Genomic DNA, 17,547 nt, shown 5'->3' on the forward strand with positions numbered 1-17,547 from the left:
TGAGGCTCTGATTACAAGCTGTGATGTCTCAATAAAAATGCCCGAGAGAGGACCGAAGATTTTAGCGGTTGAGTTGGTGCAACTGTGCACCAGATGTTGAAAGTCATACCCCGCTCCCATCTAGCCCCGAAGAGGGGGGTGGTCTAAGACGTGCCAGTGTCCCACTGATATTGCGGGTACATGAAACGGAACCTCAGCATACACATTATCAAAAGTTGAGCTTATACATTAGTGCTTATGTGTGGGAACGTATGAATGCATGTTTATTGAATGCTGAATGTTGAGTGTGGAGGAAGTGTCTTGCCTGTCATGTGTCATGTGTGATGTGTGTATGGCTGTTGTGTGTGTCTGTGGAGATGAAAGCATGTGTGGGGCCTTGCGGAAGGGCTTGCAGTGGGCTATGCAGACGCCTGGAAGACAGAAGGGCCACATTCAAATGGCAAACAATTCGAGTGATGATAAACCTATGATGCTATCATGAGACAAAATAACAGCTGAAAGTCACTGTCGCTAGAATGTATATTGTGTTTGGCGCTCTAGCAGTCTCTGTTTATATCTATGACGAGTCACGCAGGTACTGGGCAGTGGTACGACCCGAACCAGTCTAACATAGTCTTAATATAAACACTTATTATAGGTGTACCTTAGTGATTCAGGGTAAGACAGAAACACGGTGTGGTAAAATGGATTCATGACTCGCTTATAATATCTAAAATAATTTTGTACATTTTGAACACAAAAAAAGTTACGGACTGCAGCTTTATTCTACATTTCAACTGGTAGAGCATGATGCAAGCAGAAGGAAGGAAGGAAAGAAGGAAGGAAGGTTTTGATGCCAAAGACCCCTAAATATGATGATCCCTTTGCAAGAGACCCCTTCCCTAAAATATAAAAACAGCTATATATTTTAATAAATCCCAATTAATACTCTGTAATTGTGAAGTTACAGTGTACCTGGAACTAACAATTGTTTTTTTTTCACAAAAGTATAAAAAGATCAAATCAAGATATGAAGATAATGAAAAATACTTAAACTTTGACTGTCAATAGAATTAAATCATCATTATAATAATCAGGATAATCAGAAATCAGAATGAAATAATAAAATAATAGGTGGATGTGAGTAAAAAAAAAAAAAAAAAATCATTATGTAAAATATAATTAATATCTTAAAATTATTTCTCAAATTCTTCACAGACACCCTTTGTGAAGCACCGAGGGTTCCCAGACCCCTGACTGAAAACCCCTGAATGAAATATTATTCTTTTTTTATTTTTTTTAAAAGACAGAAAGAAAGAAGAAAACAAAAAGCAGGCATATCAGACAGACAGACAGGCAGAAAGACAGATCCCCTTCACCCCAGTCCCTCTTTCACAGGACTCCACGTTTATGGTTCATGCCTGTGGAATGACGACGGATTCTCCATATAAAAGCATGGGGTATTTCAAATATTGAAGACAGTTGCTGACAGAATGACAGGGGCCATATTTATTTTGGTCAGGGAGCAGGGCACTTTGTGGGGAGTTAATCAGAGACTCCCCTCTCCCCCCTCTACAAGGAATGTAACTGTGAAGAAAAGACAGCCCAGGGCTACTGGTAATGACCTCCGCTCTTTGTGGAAGATTTAGCACTGGCAGAACTCTTCAGAGATCACATTTAGGCAGACGGTGTCACAGAAATTGTACAGCAGGTGAGAAGTTGCCTGAACTGATGCACTCCTGACTGACAGCTATTACTTTTACATGGCTTCTGGCTTGAATGACCTGGTCTCTCCAGTAGGGAATATATATTTTTATAATTCTCAAAAGCTGCAATCTTCTGCTATCAAGGGGGCAATTTAAAGTGGCTTTCAAGTTAGAGAGCACCTTTCTATGTAAACACAGTGATAAACATCCAGCAAATTCTGGAGTGAGACTGAGACTCATCATGAAGCTTGATAGTTAGCAAGCTACACATGTGCCAGGTTAGCAAAGCTAGATAGACAGATTGCTTTGATTATTACTTATTCTCCAAAACTTCAAAAGTTTGTAGATATACAAAACTATGGAAGCCCTTTTCCACTTGAGTAAAAAAATAAAAAAAAAGTTTATAATGAGATAGACTTTAAAATAAGAAATGAAGTCACATTGTAAGATTTGAATTCAAACTGTGAGATAGTCACAATTATGAGCAATCAAGTCACAATTTTGAGATACAAAGTAAGAATTATAATATAAAGTTTCATTTTGAGATTTAAATTCACAAAAAAAATTAAGAGTCAAATTAAGAAATAGTTATTTTGTACAATGGCACAATTGGTAGATATGAAGCCACAATTACAATAAAAGTTACATTTTTCTTTTAATGGAAAAGGGCCTCCATATAAAAATTGTAAGTTACTGTATCACTTAATCAGTAAGATCGTAGTTGAAGTTGATGTTGATGTTGTAGTTGATTTCAGATTAAACAATGAAGAGAAAGTAATTTCTTGCAATCAGGCACCTTTAGAAAAGCCAACCGAAAATCATGAAAACTGCAATCAATGGGCTGGGATATCAATATCTCAATGACTTCTTATGAATAATTCAAAAATAATCATTAAGGATCAATAACTATTGACAAACACCATTTACTATTGACCTCGGACCAGATGTCCAATCTCAGACGCCTCATCTTCAGTCAGGCTTTAAATGGATATTTATGTTTTGTAGACACTTTTATCCAAATTGACCTATGAGCAGGAAACAAATGAGTGATTAATCATACAGAGCCAATTAACATTAGCGGTGCCGCAATACACACTTTAAAAAAACAGACCAAAAGGGTATCGAGCAGGGGTGCCCCGATCGACTGTCCTGCACAGTTATATCTCCAACCCTAATCAAACACACCTGAAGCAACCAATTAAGGTCTTCAAGATCACTTGAAAATTAAAGGCAGGTGTGTTTGATTAGGGTTGGAGATGAACTGTGCAGGACAGTCGATCGGCAGGAGCAGGATTGGGCACCCCTGGTATAGAGGTAGCTGGGAAAAGTGTGGGAGCTGTGGTGTGAATGCAGAAAAGCGAGTTGGCTGTGAAACAGCGGCCAGTCAGTCCTGCGGAGTCAGCTAATTAAAGAAAGATTAGTCCATTGGCACACCAGTCACAACAGACCTGGGCGCAAGGCACGGATAATCACCCAACACGGCAGCCAATTAGTGAGCTCCTCTTGCCCTGGGAAAACAGCGCACGCTGCGCTCCCGCTCTATCCAATGATAGCCCGCAGTATTACCCAGACGTAATACACCATTTATCATTCCTGAATTTCAACACCGAGTCAGGATCTCATCGGGAGTCGTCATCTGCGGATCACTTTCTCCTGCGAGAGGCCCAAGTTTTAGTGGGAAGCGCAAGGCAGCCTGACAGTTATTAAATAAATAAGTGCAAACACACACTCTCGGCAGCAGTGGCGAGAGGCGTCCGCTATTTGTTTTGGAGGGGCGCTCGGCACAGGGCGAGTGTAAGAGAACTCGCATAAGAAGTGAATTACTTGTCTGTGGACGCTCGCATCTGTAGCAGGAATGTTTGACACTCAGAAGACGTTCAAATATGGATTTGGATTTTTGGTTTTCCAAACTAAACACAGGCCCCGAGTCAGATCATAGAGCGTAATTAAAATGCTCGGAGAACAAGGTTATCCTGCCAAGCCCCCAAATTCACTCCGCTAACTAACCATAAACACACCAGTGCCACACAAAGCCGCGCACACATTAAAACGAAACTCCGCCAGTGTTTTCTCTGTGGCACAGAGGGGCATGCCTTGCTGCGGGTCTCATCCTGCTTCCCTCAATAACAGATTAAAGGCAATTACTCCTCTGTGGGCATCACTTTACAATAGTCTCCATCTGGCTCCCAGACTGGCCTGGACTGACAAGCAGAGGATTTAGGGGGGGGGGGTGGGTGGAGCTCCATCCTAATCCGAAGACGGGAAGGCAAATAGCGCCTTTGCAGCCACTGATCTCCCCACAACTTCTAAAGGGAGTATTAGTTTCAAAATTCTAGAGAGCTTTAATGTCACACCAGCCATACAGAAGTATACAGAGGGGGTGAAATACTGTTCCTTTAAGGCCCTGTGGTGCATTTAAATTGAAACAACATAAAGAGACACAAAAGATAATATTTTGAAGAATGTTTCATCTTTTTTTTTTGTCCATACATTACATTTTACATTTAAATTTATGCATTTGGCAGACGCTTTTATCCAAAGCGACTTGCATTGCATTTCAAGGTACACATTTTATATTCTTATCAATTCTTGCTTTCCCTGGGAATCGAACCCATGACCTTGGCGTTGCAAGTGGTCAATGGGGTCAATTAAAGGTCAATGGGATCCAAAATAGTGGTTTGCACAGGATACATTTTTCACTCCTGCGTCTATATTTCTTCCTGCTCCCGCCCCCAACTTTTATGCTTTGTTAAAACTCGCAAAATCCTGCAGGTACAGATCTACATTTATTTTTTTAGTCCCGTTTCAGTCTCACTCTGGTGTTATAGGCTATCTTTTTTCAATTCCCACACAGACATGATGCCTCTGACCTCACCCTGTTACATTTGTCTAAGTAGGAAAAAGGAAGACATATAACTGAGAAACATGTCCACCCCTGTGCCTGTAAAACACTTATTTGTTAATAAGCGAATAGACAGTAGACGTTAACATATAACATTCTGTACCTTAAAACATTAAATTTGAGTAACTCTTATTTTCATTTTTAGATCTTTTTTGTGTTTAATTTTTTTTCTCCTGCTTCCTCTGCACACATCAGTATCTTCCCTCCCGCACCAGCATTCAGCAATTCAAAACTTGTCCCGAAGACCTCTAGTACAAAACAATATTGGACCCCATTGACTTTCATTGAAAGGACAAAAAACACTGAGACATTTTTAAAAATATCTTTCTTTGTGTTCCACAGAAGGGCCACACAGGTTTACAGCACATCAAACGTCAAGTTCGAATCGCAATGGTTTGCTACCTGTTTGCAAGCTCAATTCAAATCAAATGTATTAATTTAATTTAAATTTTAAAGGCATTCTCAATTGAATTCTGAATAGCGTAAAACTCTTGCAAGAAGCCAAAGTGTCTAAATGATACATTTAGGAGTGAGAAACGATCATGAGCAACCCAAGAAGGACAAGGAACTGTCACAGATATCAGGGCATATAGGAAAAACGGTATGTTTCTCCTGTTTCAAAAATGGGAAATCAATTGCACCATGCAAGGCTCTTTGGCCCTGAGCTATAGAATCTAGAAACCACAGAGAATCGTTACGAGAAGTTGAGCATGCATATCATTGCACTATGGAGTCTTACTTGTTCCTGAAGTAACATTTTTTCCCCCCGATAGAGCCACTCATAAGTGGCGCAGACGTGGTTATGAGTGTACCAAAATGTCATTCAATACACAATTTCTAGCTGTCTGAGAATCTGAAAGCCGCTTTGCTACGAACAGAAAAATTATCCAATAAGTCTCAATGTCGTGTTTGTGTCTGAACCTCAGTCACACCAAATACAATCTTAGGGAATTACTACTAGGATTAGGGAGATGAATGGAGGCAATAAGAGTCTAAGTTGTTTACACAACATTTAATACAATTGACATTAAGTAACCTGCTGCTTGTTGGTTGCAAAAAGGCAGAGGGCTAACAACCTTTGTGGAAATCCTTTGCTCCAGGAAGGAAGGAAAATCTATCCACAGAACAGCAGTTCTACAGACAGACGCTCCCTGCTGGAATATCACTCTACAGAGCAATTTCATGGCAGAATTGTCTTAGCATTGCTCTCTCTCTAGTGTGGCTGGTCAGTCAGTTGATTTGATGACAGGGGCTTGGTTAGGTGAAAGCTAGAGCTCAGCAGGCATTTCATTTTCGCGAACAGCCGGGCGACTATTAATAAATTGTGTTTACAGCCCACTCTATACACCACCCTGAGGAGTCCCGTCACGCTGCCAGAAAGAGGCCGTCTAGCCTGCTGGGAGAGCGTCGGCCCGGCAACCGACTCCCAGATCCTAAATGGAAAAGTGAACGATGGTGATATTCAACAATAGTCAGCAATACGTTAATTCAAAGTTCATTTTATCTGATTCATTCAAACCAATCTCAAAGAGTTTGATACTTTAAAAAAAAAATCTGTTTTATAAGATTCATTTGTTTGGGAAATGGACAGCACTATATCTGTAATGTTCTTCCCTATGTAATGTAAAGATCAGATTTATAAATTCATTTTAAATTATGATTTTTTTGGTAACACTTATAAAAAGACAAAATCAATTAACAGTATTTAATGAATAAGGTGTCATTAACAATTTACACTATTTAAATTGTATTTCAATAGTCTACTATATGTCAACTAACTCTCATGTCAAGAGTATTAGTAAGTTGTTAGGGTTAGAATAAGTTGGCATGTACATGCAAAGTTACTTTGGCCGCATTTTCACTGCCCAATTTGGATTTGGTGACTACATCCGATTTTTTTAAATTTATATTTCCTTCTTTTAAAAGTGACCCATATCCGATATCTGCATTTACACTATACAGTTGGCGAAACAAACCAAGGTAGATGTACTGACCAGGAAACGGAAGTAAAAACAGATTTGCAATGGACGCAGACAAAATGATAATACAAGCTTTTGCTTTCTGCACTGGTGCATGTGAGTGCTTTAAGCTACTGGTGTCCAGATGTTTTCATCTTTTCTTAAGTCGCTTGTGCGTCAAGTTCAAGCTAGGGTCTGTAAATGACGTCCGGCGACATTTAAGCACGAAGAAACGGAAGCTGGATGATCAGATAAACAATACAAAAATATATTCACATGTATAACTCCTCTGATGTTATTTACCATCTCATATTTCCTGCCTTTGTCTAATCCATAGCAATCTGCAAAGTCTGCTGTTACGTAATCTTATACTGATTTCCACAAGCGGGTGTCTAGTATCTAATGTTATGTGCATTACGGTAACAGGGTTGTATTCTAGCACACTCCCCTACAGTCACCTTTTACCTCATTTTTCTTCTCATGTAGAGCAATTTGCTTGGCAGCAGGGCATACATAAACTTACACATGCGTACATGTTTATAGTCTGGCTGTAATCCTATTTATGTCTCACAAAGTAATTTGTTATATTGCAGAGCAAAGCTGTCGTATTAGGTAGCATTCAGGGACTTATTGGTAAAGTCCTTGGAATCCAGTGTAATGTAAGAGGTTAGTCGGGGGCTATGTTATCATGGCCTCTCGTTTAATGAAGACTCTAAACCAAGCGCCCATATCCTTATACAAAGGCTTTGGCTACTTCCTAGTCACCCATGCACAATATTTTATCTGCCGTACCTGCACTATGCAAGACAATGACCATAACATCATTATTTCTATAGAACAGCACATGAATATCTAAAGGGCCTATTACATGCGTTTTTACTGATCAGATAGCGATCCGATTTGTTAAAACTGTTCAATTCACACTTGGCCACATAAATGTTCCTACGCAAAACAAATATAAATCCGATCTTTAATTCACGCTCTATATGCTAATTTAACGGTGTTCACGTCAGAGAAAGCAACAGATAGTATGGGCTGCATTTTATTTATAATCAGTTAATTTCAAGATCAAAGACTGCAATAGGAGAGAGAGTGGCATCAGTACTGGTGAGATAATTTAGTCACACTACTTTTAATTAAGATAAGGGTGTGTTGAGCTTCAGGATGCGACGTCGAACTTTCAGTTTTACTCAGCTACTCATCAGCGGCGGCCCACATGCGTGTTGCAGTAGTGCTGTCAAATCTGGCCTACAGGAGCCGGTATAACACACACATTTATTTATTTTACCATTTTGGGAGCAGTAAAAATTGCATATATGTGCTTTTAACAACCAGATGCATTTACACTTGTCCAGTTTCGTTTGGAATGCGACTCAAAACGCCTCCTTAAAGGTAGGGTAGGTGTTCCTGTTCAGAAACACTTTTTTTTATACTGGGTGAAATGGTCCTTCCATCCTGATAGTAGTCAATACATTATGTGTTTAGAAAAAGGAATGAAAAAAATCAGACCTCTGTAGCAGCTGCAGGACAGTAAAAACTCTGACCAATCACTGCCATTCGGTGCGAATGTAAAGAACCAATCAGATGCCTTCATGTCTCGTGCCCGCCCCGAGCCCCACTGCGCGCGCTGCCCTGCGTGCACTCATCACATGTCACCGTTCCCGGAAATATTCAGCTCAAAGCACCTGCATATGCAGTCAGCGAAGGCAAACAAGGCAAAAACTACTTCCTCGGACCCTGCCCGCACTCTTGAACGACCTCCTCTGCTTCGCCCTCAACCCCGGACCTGTCCTCGAACCGACGATGCGGTACTTGTCTCCGGACTCGGAGTGTACGTTAGTCTTCATTAGAGTCAACAATGTTTTCATCATGGAAACTCTTACATGCAAAACACCGTATATGTTATGAATCTTACACGAAATTCACCTTCATCACAGTGTAACTGATGGTAATGGAAAAACGTGTATCAATGCAACCTGTTTTTAGTTTTGCCTTATAAATATAGCTCGTTACCGAATGAAACTTTACCATTATCGATATGCTAGCTTGATAGTGAGTAGCCTACTAAAAGAAATCTTATTTGTTTATATTCATAGTGATAAAGTTAGGTATTTTATTACATGTGATTCTGACATGATGTCACTGTATGTACTGCGCTCCTTCCTCTCCACTCGTCTCAGGTAATAAATGCGTCTTGTTCCAGCCTGAGCGTTTGGCGTCGCGCGTTCATGTGTTTTGGGGGCGTGGCTTTGGAAGGAGCTCAGAAGGGAGGGGGTGGGAGTGAATGGAAATAATGAGCTGTGTTTATTGCAGATTAAAAGGTCTACAGTCACTCGATTTTTATATTTTCTTTTTCAGAGTACTTACATTTTAATTATGTATTGGTATATAAAGACAGTTTAAACAAATTTGGAATGTTTTTTTTTTAGAAAAATGATTACCTACCCTACCTTTAAGTGGTTTGAGTGATCGGATTTAAATCCATCTCAAAAGCGTTTTGGGGGGCGTTTACAACTGGTCTCTTTTTTTATTTTTATTAAAACACAGGTGTGAACAGACCCATAGAGTATTATGAATATTTCTCTAGTAGATCTCCTGAACATCAGTTAAATGCACTGCCTTAACCCTCTGGGGTCTGAGGTGTTTTTGGGGTCCTTGAGATGTTCTGACATGCCCTGACATTTGTGCTTTTTTCAGTTGCTTATAAACATAGTAATGGCAAAAAAAAATTACACACTATTTAGCACAAACAGGGCTACCATAATATGTGAGCAACAAGAATGTACATGTCTGCATTTTTGAGAGAATAATGTTTATGCGTGGTTATTGAAAAAACTAAAAACTAAAGTTTCTGAAATAAGACCACAAAACACACACTAAATATGTGCCAATAAGACTTTTGTCTAATGGATGTCATCGCCTAGTGTTTTTTCTTCAAAATTATGTGAAAATCACCCTGCCTAATCCTTCACATAACACAATACATTGATTTGAATTTTGCAAAGCACTTTCTGTTTGGAAAGGCCATATGCGGAGTGGGCGTCACAGATCATGCATATGTAGTGGTTCACACCTGAGGTCCGCATACTTAATGAGCCATTCATTCAGGTGAGTCACTGAGCCACAAGAATGCAAGAGCAACAGTTGGAAGCATCTCAATTCTTTTTTATTTTTCCACATATTGTGCTTGCAATTTGGCCTATAATATCCAAGGAAAACATGTAATTGTGCCGTTAATTCTCATACTGTATTTTCAGTTTTGGAATATTTATCCTCTCCCCAAATTTGTCACTAATAAAACACAATAAAAATTATTTAAAGAAAAGGCTTATATTTACCTTTTAATAGTTTGTTTACATCTACCTTGTAAATATTTAAATAAACAACAATTCAAGTGTAATCTTTCTTTGTACAAACTAAAGTATACATTTTATCATACATATTTCAAAGTTAAGGATTTGATTGATTATTTGATTATTTTTGACAAAAAAATTGGCAAATAAAAGCTTATTTGAGGTGGCAGATATTTTACAGTAAAAATGTATAATCTATCCAAAACTAATCAACGAAATGTTGTCTTTCATATGTCTGTAACATAGGTCTTTCATTTTTATTATAAGGAATATAAATGCTAATTTGCAGTTTAATACGTTGCTTATACAAATATATATATGTGCATACACACACACACATATACATGTGTATATATTTATACACAAAAATAAATTTTATTTATATTTTTTATATACATTTTTTTTTCCACAAATTGTGCTTGTAAATTGTATAATATCCAAGGTAAACATGTCTAGTAATTGTGCAGTAAATTCTCATACTGTATTTTCAGTTTTGGAATATTTATCCTCTCCCCAAATTTGTTACTAATAAAACACAATAAAAATTATTTAAAGAAAAAAAAATTATATTTACCTTTTAATAGTTTGTTTACATCTACCTTTTGAGGGACATTTTCCCTTATTATTATTATTCCTCACAGCGCTGCGAGACGGTGTAAACAAGTAATGATCTGAATAAACTTGTTTTCTTGAGCTGATATGGGGCTCCCCTCACAGGTTTGCGCCGTGGATTCCCGCGAGTCAGACGCGGATACTGTGTTTGTTTTAGGCTCGCGCAGTCTTCACTCGGACGCGCGCTTCAATCCGTTGTGGAGACTCTCTTTTCGTTCCAGTGAAATTACAAAACAAAATACACACACACAGGCCCGGATTAACACCGTGTAGTGCCCCTGGGTGACCCCCCCTAACTTAACGTCCATAATAATTGGACTTTGGGTTCGAGTTTTTTTTTTTTTTTACAGTTTTCAGTGGTTATGATGAGCAATATGAGAGAGAAATTTGGTGATCGTTGTTTAGGTACATTAAGCCACGTAAAGCTTTTTCACGTTAGTATAAACCCCATGAGAACCGTGTGTAGTCAACCCACAGCCCAACCCACAACCCACGCTGCCCTGCTCAAAATGTTAAGCAGAAACGCTTAATGTCAGATAACGTCCTTAACTTTAACCTGGACTTTTGGTTCGATTTTTTTACCGTTTTCAGTGGTTATGAGGAGCAATATGAGAGAGAAATTTGGTAATCATTGTTAAACCACGTCATGTCATTGTCAGCATGGTACTTATGAAGTAGATTAGTGGGTCAGAGATGTCTAATGCTTTTTGAAAACTTAAGGCTTTCTTATTCATAAAACGAGTTGGACATCATCACATTTTTGTATACATTTCATTTATTTACATTAGTAAGCTACAGGACATCGTCTTTCAAAACATGACCTGCGCGAAAGAGAAAAAAATAAATAATGCGTCATTATTCCCAGCACTTCTGAAAATGCACTTCCGAATGCGTCTCTGTCCCCAGCACATTTCAAACCAAACTGACGCCCATGAGTGAGGTTGTCGGGGTTGTCTTAATCCATTGTCGGCATATTTCCGCTTGGATCTTGGGCTTTGGAAAGGCGAAAAAAAACGACCCCTCCCTATAAACTTTTGGGGTACCTGGTGTCAGACTTGCAGGTGCCATAGGCGCATCGTTTCACCATCTTGCTGAAAATCGCAATGTTTGACGGTCACGGGGGTCTTTCTCCTTACAGTTGCTGAGCTAGGATTGGACGAGGACCGTTAGAGGGCGGGGTTTTGCGAACGGTCAATTCTTTATGGATATAATTAATATTCTCTCTGTATATATTGTATCATTAACTGTTCATTTTGTATCTGCATCTCTTCCAGCAAAATAATATATATACAAAACATGAAAAATATTTTAAAGTCTAGTCATTATCTTAATCACTTGGTGCCCCCCTATTGGCTGGTGCCCCAGGGCACTCGCCCAATCCCGTCTATGGATAATCCGGCCCTGCACACACACACATGTCTCTGCCTGATATACAACCACTGATAAACATAATCTGATTTGACAAAAAAAAAAAAAAACTAAGTGCAGATCCGAACTCAGAACCTCTGACACGCTAGGCAAATGTTCTACCACTAGACCACTTGAGTTCACGTATTTACTCACGTGAAAACTCGGTGTTTACTCGGCGTGATCAATTCACTCTTGAACATGCTGCCGTTCGTCTGAGTTACAATCTTCCTCATCATTCATGATGATCTCCAGTTCAAGCACCTTATGTTGTGATTGCTAGCCTATTTACTTTTTATGTATTAAATCCAGGAAATTTGTTAATGAAAATAATATTAAAATTAAGATACAATTAAATAAAAACGAAATTCGTTTTAAAGAATGGATTTGTGCTTTCTGTTTTGAAGTCTCTGTGAAAGTTTGAAAGTCTTTTAGTGCTGCTTCAGAGCGCTCGCGTCCATAATGGAGAACTGTCACGTAATATTGTTTTTTCCTCATAAATGCGAACATGTGTCAACTAATGCAAGTAAATTTAAAAAGACTTACCCGAAATATTATCCACGGCTGGATCAAGTCGCTCAACGTTCGTCGCTCAAAATACAAACGTTCGTCGTCAGAGTCCTGCTCTTCTTCTGAGCAAAATTTGAACTCGTGTCATCTTCCAACAGCGCAGGAAAGTGAATAAATGAAACTTGCTGGTTTTAAGGCATTTCAGGGGGCGTTTACCTTATTTTGCATAGATCACCTCAGCTCATTATCTTATGAATAGCGCGCTCTGCGAGTGGGTGTGAACTCATTACCGATAATTAGGTGAGACGGGAGAAACTGTACTTCTCTTTAGTTTCTTACAGATTACATTGCAGGAGAATATTTGTTTTGAATGTGAATTGTTTTATTTAAAAGTAGAAATTTAAAGCTTTCTTTAGACGCATGTTTCATGGTTGTGTGATAAGTATTAGCTGAGTTTCAGTTCATTTTCCAGACTTGTTTCAAAAAGATTTTTGCGGAGACAGAGTGAGCTGAAAGCGCACCCTGTTTATTTTATTTATTTAAAAATAAAAACAAGGTTTTGATGTTAATGTGAGTGTACACAAAAAAAGAAGACCCTCTATAGTTTATAATCATGTATTTATTTTATTAATATGACCGTAAATGACGGACTTTTTTAAGTTTATGTTGCTTCTATGTGAAAAAAATCCAGCAAAACGCGGGGGCGCGTTTGCCGACCTCAGAGGGTTTAAATACAACATACAGCGCAATCAGTGTAGTCAACATTTATAAACAAATGGCTCTTATGAATTGGTTATTTTCAGTGATGCAACTGGTTCTTTTTAGTGAATTCAAAACATACAACATGACCAGTGTAGCCTGATTCACTATCAAATGACTTTTATGAGCAAGTGCTTTTATTATTATTTTGAAAACCATACAGCATAACTAAATGTAGCCTGACTAATAAACAATTTATATTTTTAATTGGTTCTGTACAGCATGCCCAGAGTAGTCTGATTCCCAAACTAATGACTCTTAATATGTGGTCCTTTTAAATAATTGTTCAAAAATACTTTACTGCTTTTAATCCATCAGACAAATCCTTTATTGAACTGAATTGATCAGAGTCATCAACATTGTATTTAATGATATCTATATCGAAATAAAGTATTGTGTCAGTTTCATTACTGACTGATTGTCCATGTAAGAACTTGCTGTTAAACATTTCTTGGTAAGTTCAAATGCTATTTCCTAACAGTTATAGTCCATCTCAGAGGTACACTCTGTTAGTGACTCATAATGACCATAATACCATGTAGGACTTTTCCATAAGCTTACTTGGTTATTCGTTTCTAAATGTAACAAAGGAGCGGCTCCACTGCGTGTTTAATTAAGTTTAACAATGGCTCCTAATCACTGACCTCAGATGAGATAATTGAAACCAGGAACCATGCATCACAATGCCAGTTTTTAATTAAATATGACTATAAAGTACTTTTGGAAAAGGTCAGGAGGAGCTGAATTAGGGAGGGAAAAATTCCTGTGGAGAGAGCCAACATAGGGTAAAGAAGGAAGACATGCCAGAAAATCACTATTTCCAACCTTCGCTCTGCACCTTACAAGCACCCGAAAGGGGAAAAGAGCCATGTGACATGTCAGAAACATACTTACTCAATCAGCAGCTGTCAGAGTGCATATGTACCAAAGTAGACACATTTTTATTTCTTCCAAATGATTTAAATGAAGATGAATGGATTCAGTTTAAGCAATGCACTTCTCAAAACTAATAGCTCATGGAGCAAAATTCAGTGGCTGTGACCTGATACTAAGATGGACATTGTGGAAATTTAGATACAGTACGAGACTGAGGAACCTAAATAAACAATGGAAACTGAGCAAGTTCAGCTTCATATTGCCTATGGTCTCTGGGTTGACAATTAACCTTTCCATAATCAGTCAAAAACTTTCTCAATGTGAATGTGTTGTCCTTTACTGACCTCCGAAATTGAAATTGCATGTGTACTCGGTGTGACAGTATCCTAAGTCAGTGACCACAAAAGATTTAAGTTTGTTCAGGTGAGCAGAATGAAAAAAAGCTGCGAGGAAACGTCTCGATTAATTATCATCGTGAGTTTTCCTGATAAGCCCTCCTGAATACGGCAATTATTTCCACGAGTAAACTTGGCCCATCTCTTCTAAAACTAAACACTTTATAAAATATGTTTCCTTGGCTCTATTTACTCAAAAAATATTTTCCCTCCGATTTGACTTCTCGTTTTAGTGGTAAAATACATGCACCGCCTACCGCAAATAACTCTCTTATAGAGAAAGGAAACAGAGTACCATTGAGGAAACCTGCACTTCATACTTTAAGGAATTCCACTGGGAGGAGAGGAGAATAAGTGAGAGAACACATACGCTCTCAAGAAAAGAGAGAGAAGAAAACCTAAGGCAAGCTGGCTAAAGTGAGCATGGAAAAATACTAATAAATCATGAATGAAAATGTCAGTCGACATTGAAAACCAAAATAGAGGGCGAAAACCCAATCGGCTGACTTTTCAATCCAAAAATACAGAGCTCAAGATTAAACAGGTGAGATGCAGTCGAAATGGCCACAGTTATATTTCCTTCGGTTTGGAAATCTAATGAAATTGATGATTTGCAGAAGGAATTAATGATTTTTATTTTAAACCAAGGCTTGTATTGAAGGCATGAGCAGGTCTAGATCCACATATGCTGATCCAATCATACACACACACACACACACACACTCACACTCACCTCTCCTGCAATGTCGCATAGCCATTTTGCATCTCCTGGACTCGGCGATGGTTGGACATGGTATTGTGTCCTTTGGTGGCTTCTTCACAATATGCCGTGTTCGGGTTTCCAGACCCCACTTGAAACCACAGGTCTTGTTTCTTCTGGCGCAGGTCCCCCACTCACTCCACTGGCCCACCTCACAACCCTCTATTAGGAGAAAGAAAACTTATTTAGAGAACTAGATGATGATGATAATGAAAACCAACGATAATGGCCATGAAGGTTTGGATATGATAACATATCTAATGTCAACAATATCTTTATTCGGAGAAGTTTTAGGTTACAAAAAAAGAGAGAAAGTCTTTTTGAAAGTCTTTTGTGGAATGAAGCATTGGATATTAGAGAAAGATGATATTTGTAAAAATCCGGCTTAAACTGGTAGCTGTGTTTTTGGAATGTAGTAGTAGCTGGTTCTAGTCTAAAAAGGCCATTAACTGTTCCAAGCTGGTCATTATCTGGCACAAGCTAATCATTTGCTGATTGACCAGCAGCTATGTCCCAGAAGCCAGCTTGACCACCTTAAAATGGTTTGGCCAGTTGGTTGCTGGTTTGTTGCTGGTCTAAGATGGTCTAGCTGATGCAAAGGACCATCTTGGAACAGCTAATGCGCAAACCAGAGAGATTTTGTGATGGTGTCATTACAAACCAGTAATCATGTTCCAGAACAACTAACAGATTTATCTGGATTTTCCAGTAGGCTTGTATAAAATGATGCTTACCTCCGCACTCCATGCTGTCCTCCAGCGGAGCAAAGCCCTCCGGACACTTTTCGAAGCAATGGCCCTTGTGCAAGTAAAAACCAGGCTTGCACTTTGTGCAGAAGTCTTTGCTAAAGCAGGCCTCACAGTTATCTATCCTACACCCTGTGAAGAAACAAGAGAGACAGATGTCAGTCGGGACAGCAGACAAAACCTCCTCATCTGGAGCAGACTGAAGGGTGGGGGAGGGGATCGACGTGAGAGAGGGATTATGAGGTTGGGAAAAAGGCATTTTGATGCCATGTGAAGCTTTTTACTTCAGGGGAGTGAGATATCCCAGTGCAACTTCCACTGACATGCATGTTGAGCCAGGGAGTGTGGGGTGTGAGAGTTTTTAGGGCTGCATAGAACTCCAAAGATGTGACGACATCCGGAATGAGGAATTACCTCACCATGACCCCTTCACAGAAGAAAGGAAAGCAGAACATCTCAGCCTCCAAGAGAACAGAGTTAGAAGGAAAGTTTGGCTCTCATTCGCTCTCTTGACTGAGCAAGTGGCGGGACACTTTATGAGCATAAAATCATTATTAGCATACTTCAGCAAGAACTCAGCATAAAATCATTATTAGCATAAAATCTGAGCAAAGTTTTAAGAAGAATTTAACATGTAGTTGTTATTAGCATAAAAATTGGACAAATTATAAATAAGAACTCAGCATAAATTCATATGCATCATAAAATCTCACCAAAATGTTTAGGAGGAACTTAGCATAAAATCATTATCAGGATAAAATTTGAGCAAATTTTCAGCAAGACCTTAGCATACAATAATTATTAGCATAAAATCTTAAAAGGTAGTCTAGGCCTATGTGAAATAATCTAGTCAGGCAGATGATGATGTTCTCCTGTGTTAACATCAGAGTTGGGTGGAAGAGGAAGAGAAAGAGGGGTCAAGACACTCTGTGAATGAGGCAATACCGCCGCGCCGATCCTCCCACGCCCCGCCTTGCCACAGCATATCAAGGGCAGCGTGCCAGCATGTCATCAAGCTGTGACTCTGCAAATAGCACGTCAAGCAGAGCGAAATTACATGAGCCTCACCAACAGGGCGATACGCTGGCCTGCATAATTAAAAAGAGCCACTGGGAGCTGTCTAATTTATGGCGCTTCTAAAAAGCTTCTTCAGAGACCTGATTGCCAGATAGGCAAAGGATCTCAGATTACAGTTATCCACAAACATGTGAAATTGGTTGCTGGTTCCACTCAGGTAGCTTAAGCCACCTGTTTGTAGATCTTTAGTGGAAGGTTTATAACTTTTACCAGTCTGCAGGTAGGCATGTATTTAATAAAATGTTTGAAAGAGGAAAATCTGGCACAGTACAAAGAGATAAGGCTTGGGCTTTTATCTATGACCTCTCTGGGTTTCGTGAAGGTTCTCACCATCACACCCCCCTAATTAGACCATCTCCAGTTAACCAGCCTGTCTCCTCAGCTACATTCCTTCCCAACAAATGAGTCTTTCCCCTTCTCCCTTTGAACCCCTGAAGCCTCAGCCCACTTTTCCTGATCTCTCACGCTTTCTTTATCCAGTCCAAACAATCTCATGGCGAGAAAATA

General features: G+C 39.1%; 1 protein-coding gene across 1 annotated transcript in view; it reads right to left on the bottom strand.

The window, feature by feature from the left end:
• rspo2 (R-spondin 2) overlaps window positions 1–17,547 on the bottom strand; it is a 61,354-nt gene that overhangs the window by 13,993 nt on the left and 29,814 nt on the right. The window contains exons 3-4 of the mRNA XM_084385414.1: window positions 15,952–16,095; window positions 15,191–15,379 (exon numbers count right to left, since the gene is read on the bottom strand). Coding sequence (XP_084241540.1) covers window positions 15,191–15,379; window positions 15,952–16,095 — 333 coding nt within the window. The remainder of the gene's footprint in view (window positions 1–15,190; window positions 15,380–15,951; window positions 16,096–17,547) is intronic.

The sequence above is a fragment of the Rutilus rutilus genome (assembly GCF_951802725.1).
Source record: "Rutilus rutilus genome assembly, chromosome: 17".
In the NCBI taxonomy this organism is placed as follows: Eukaryota; Metazoa; Chordata; class Actinopteri; order Cypriniformes; family Leuciscidae; genus Rutilus; species Rutilus rutilus.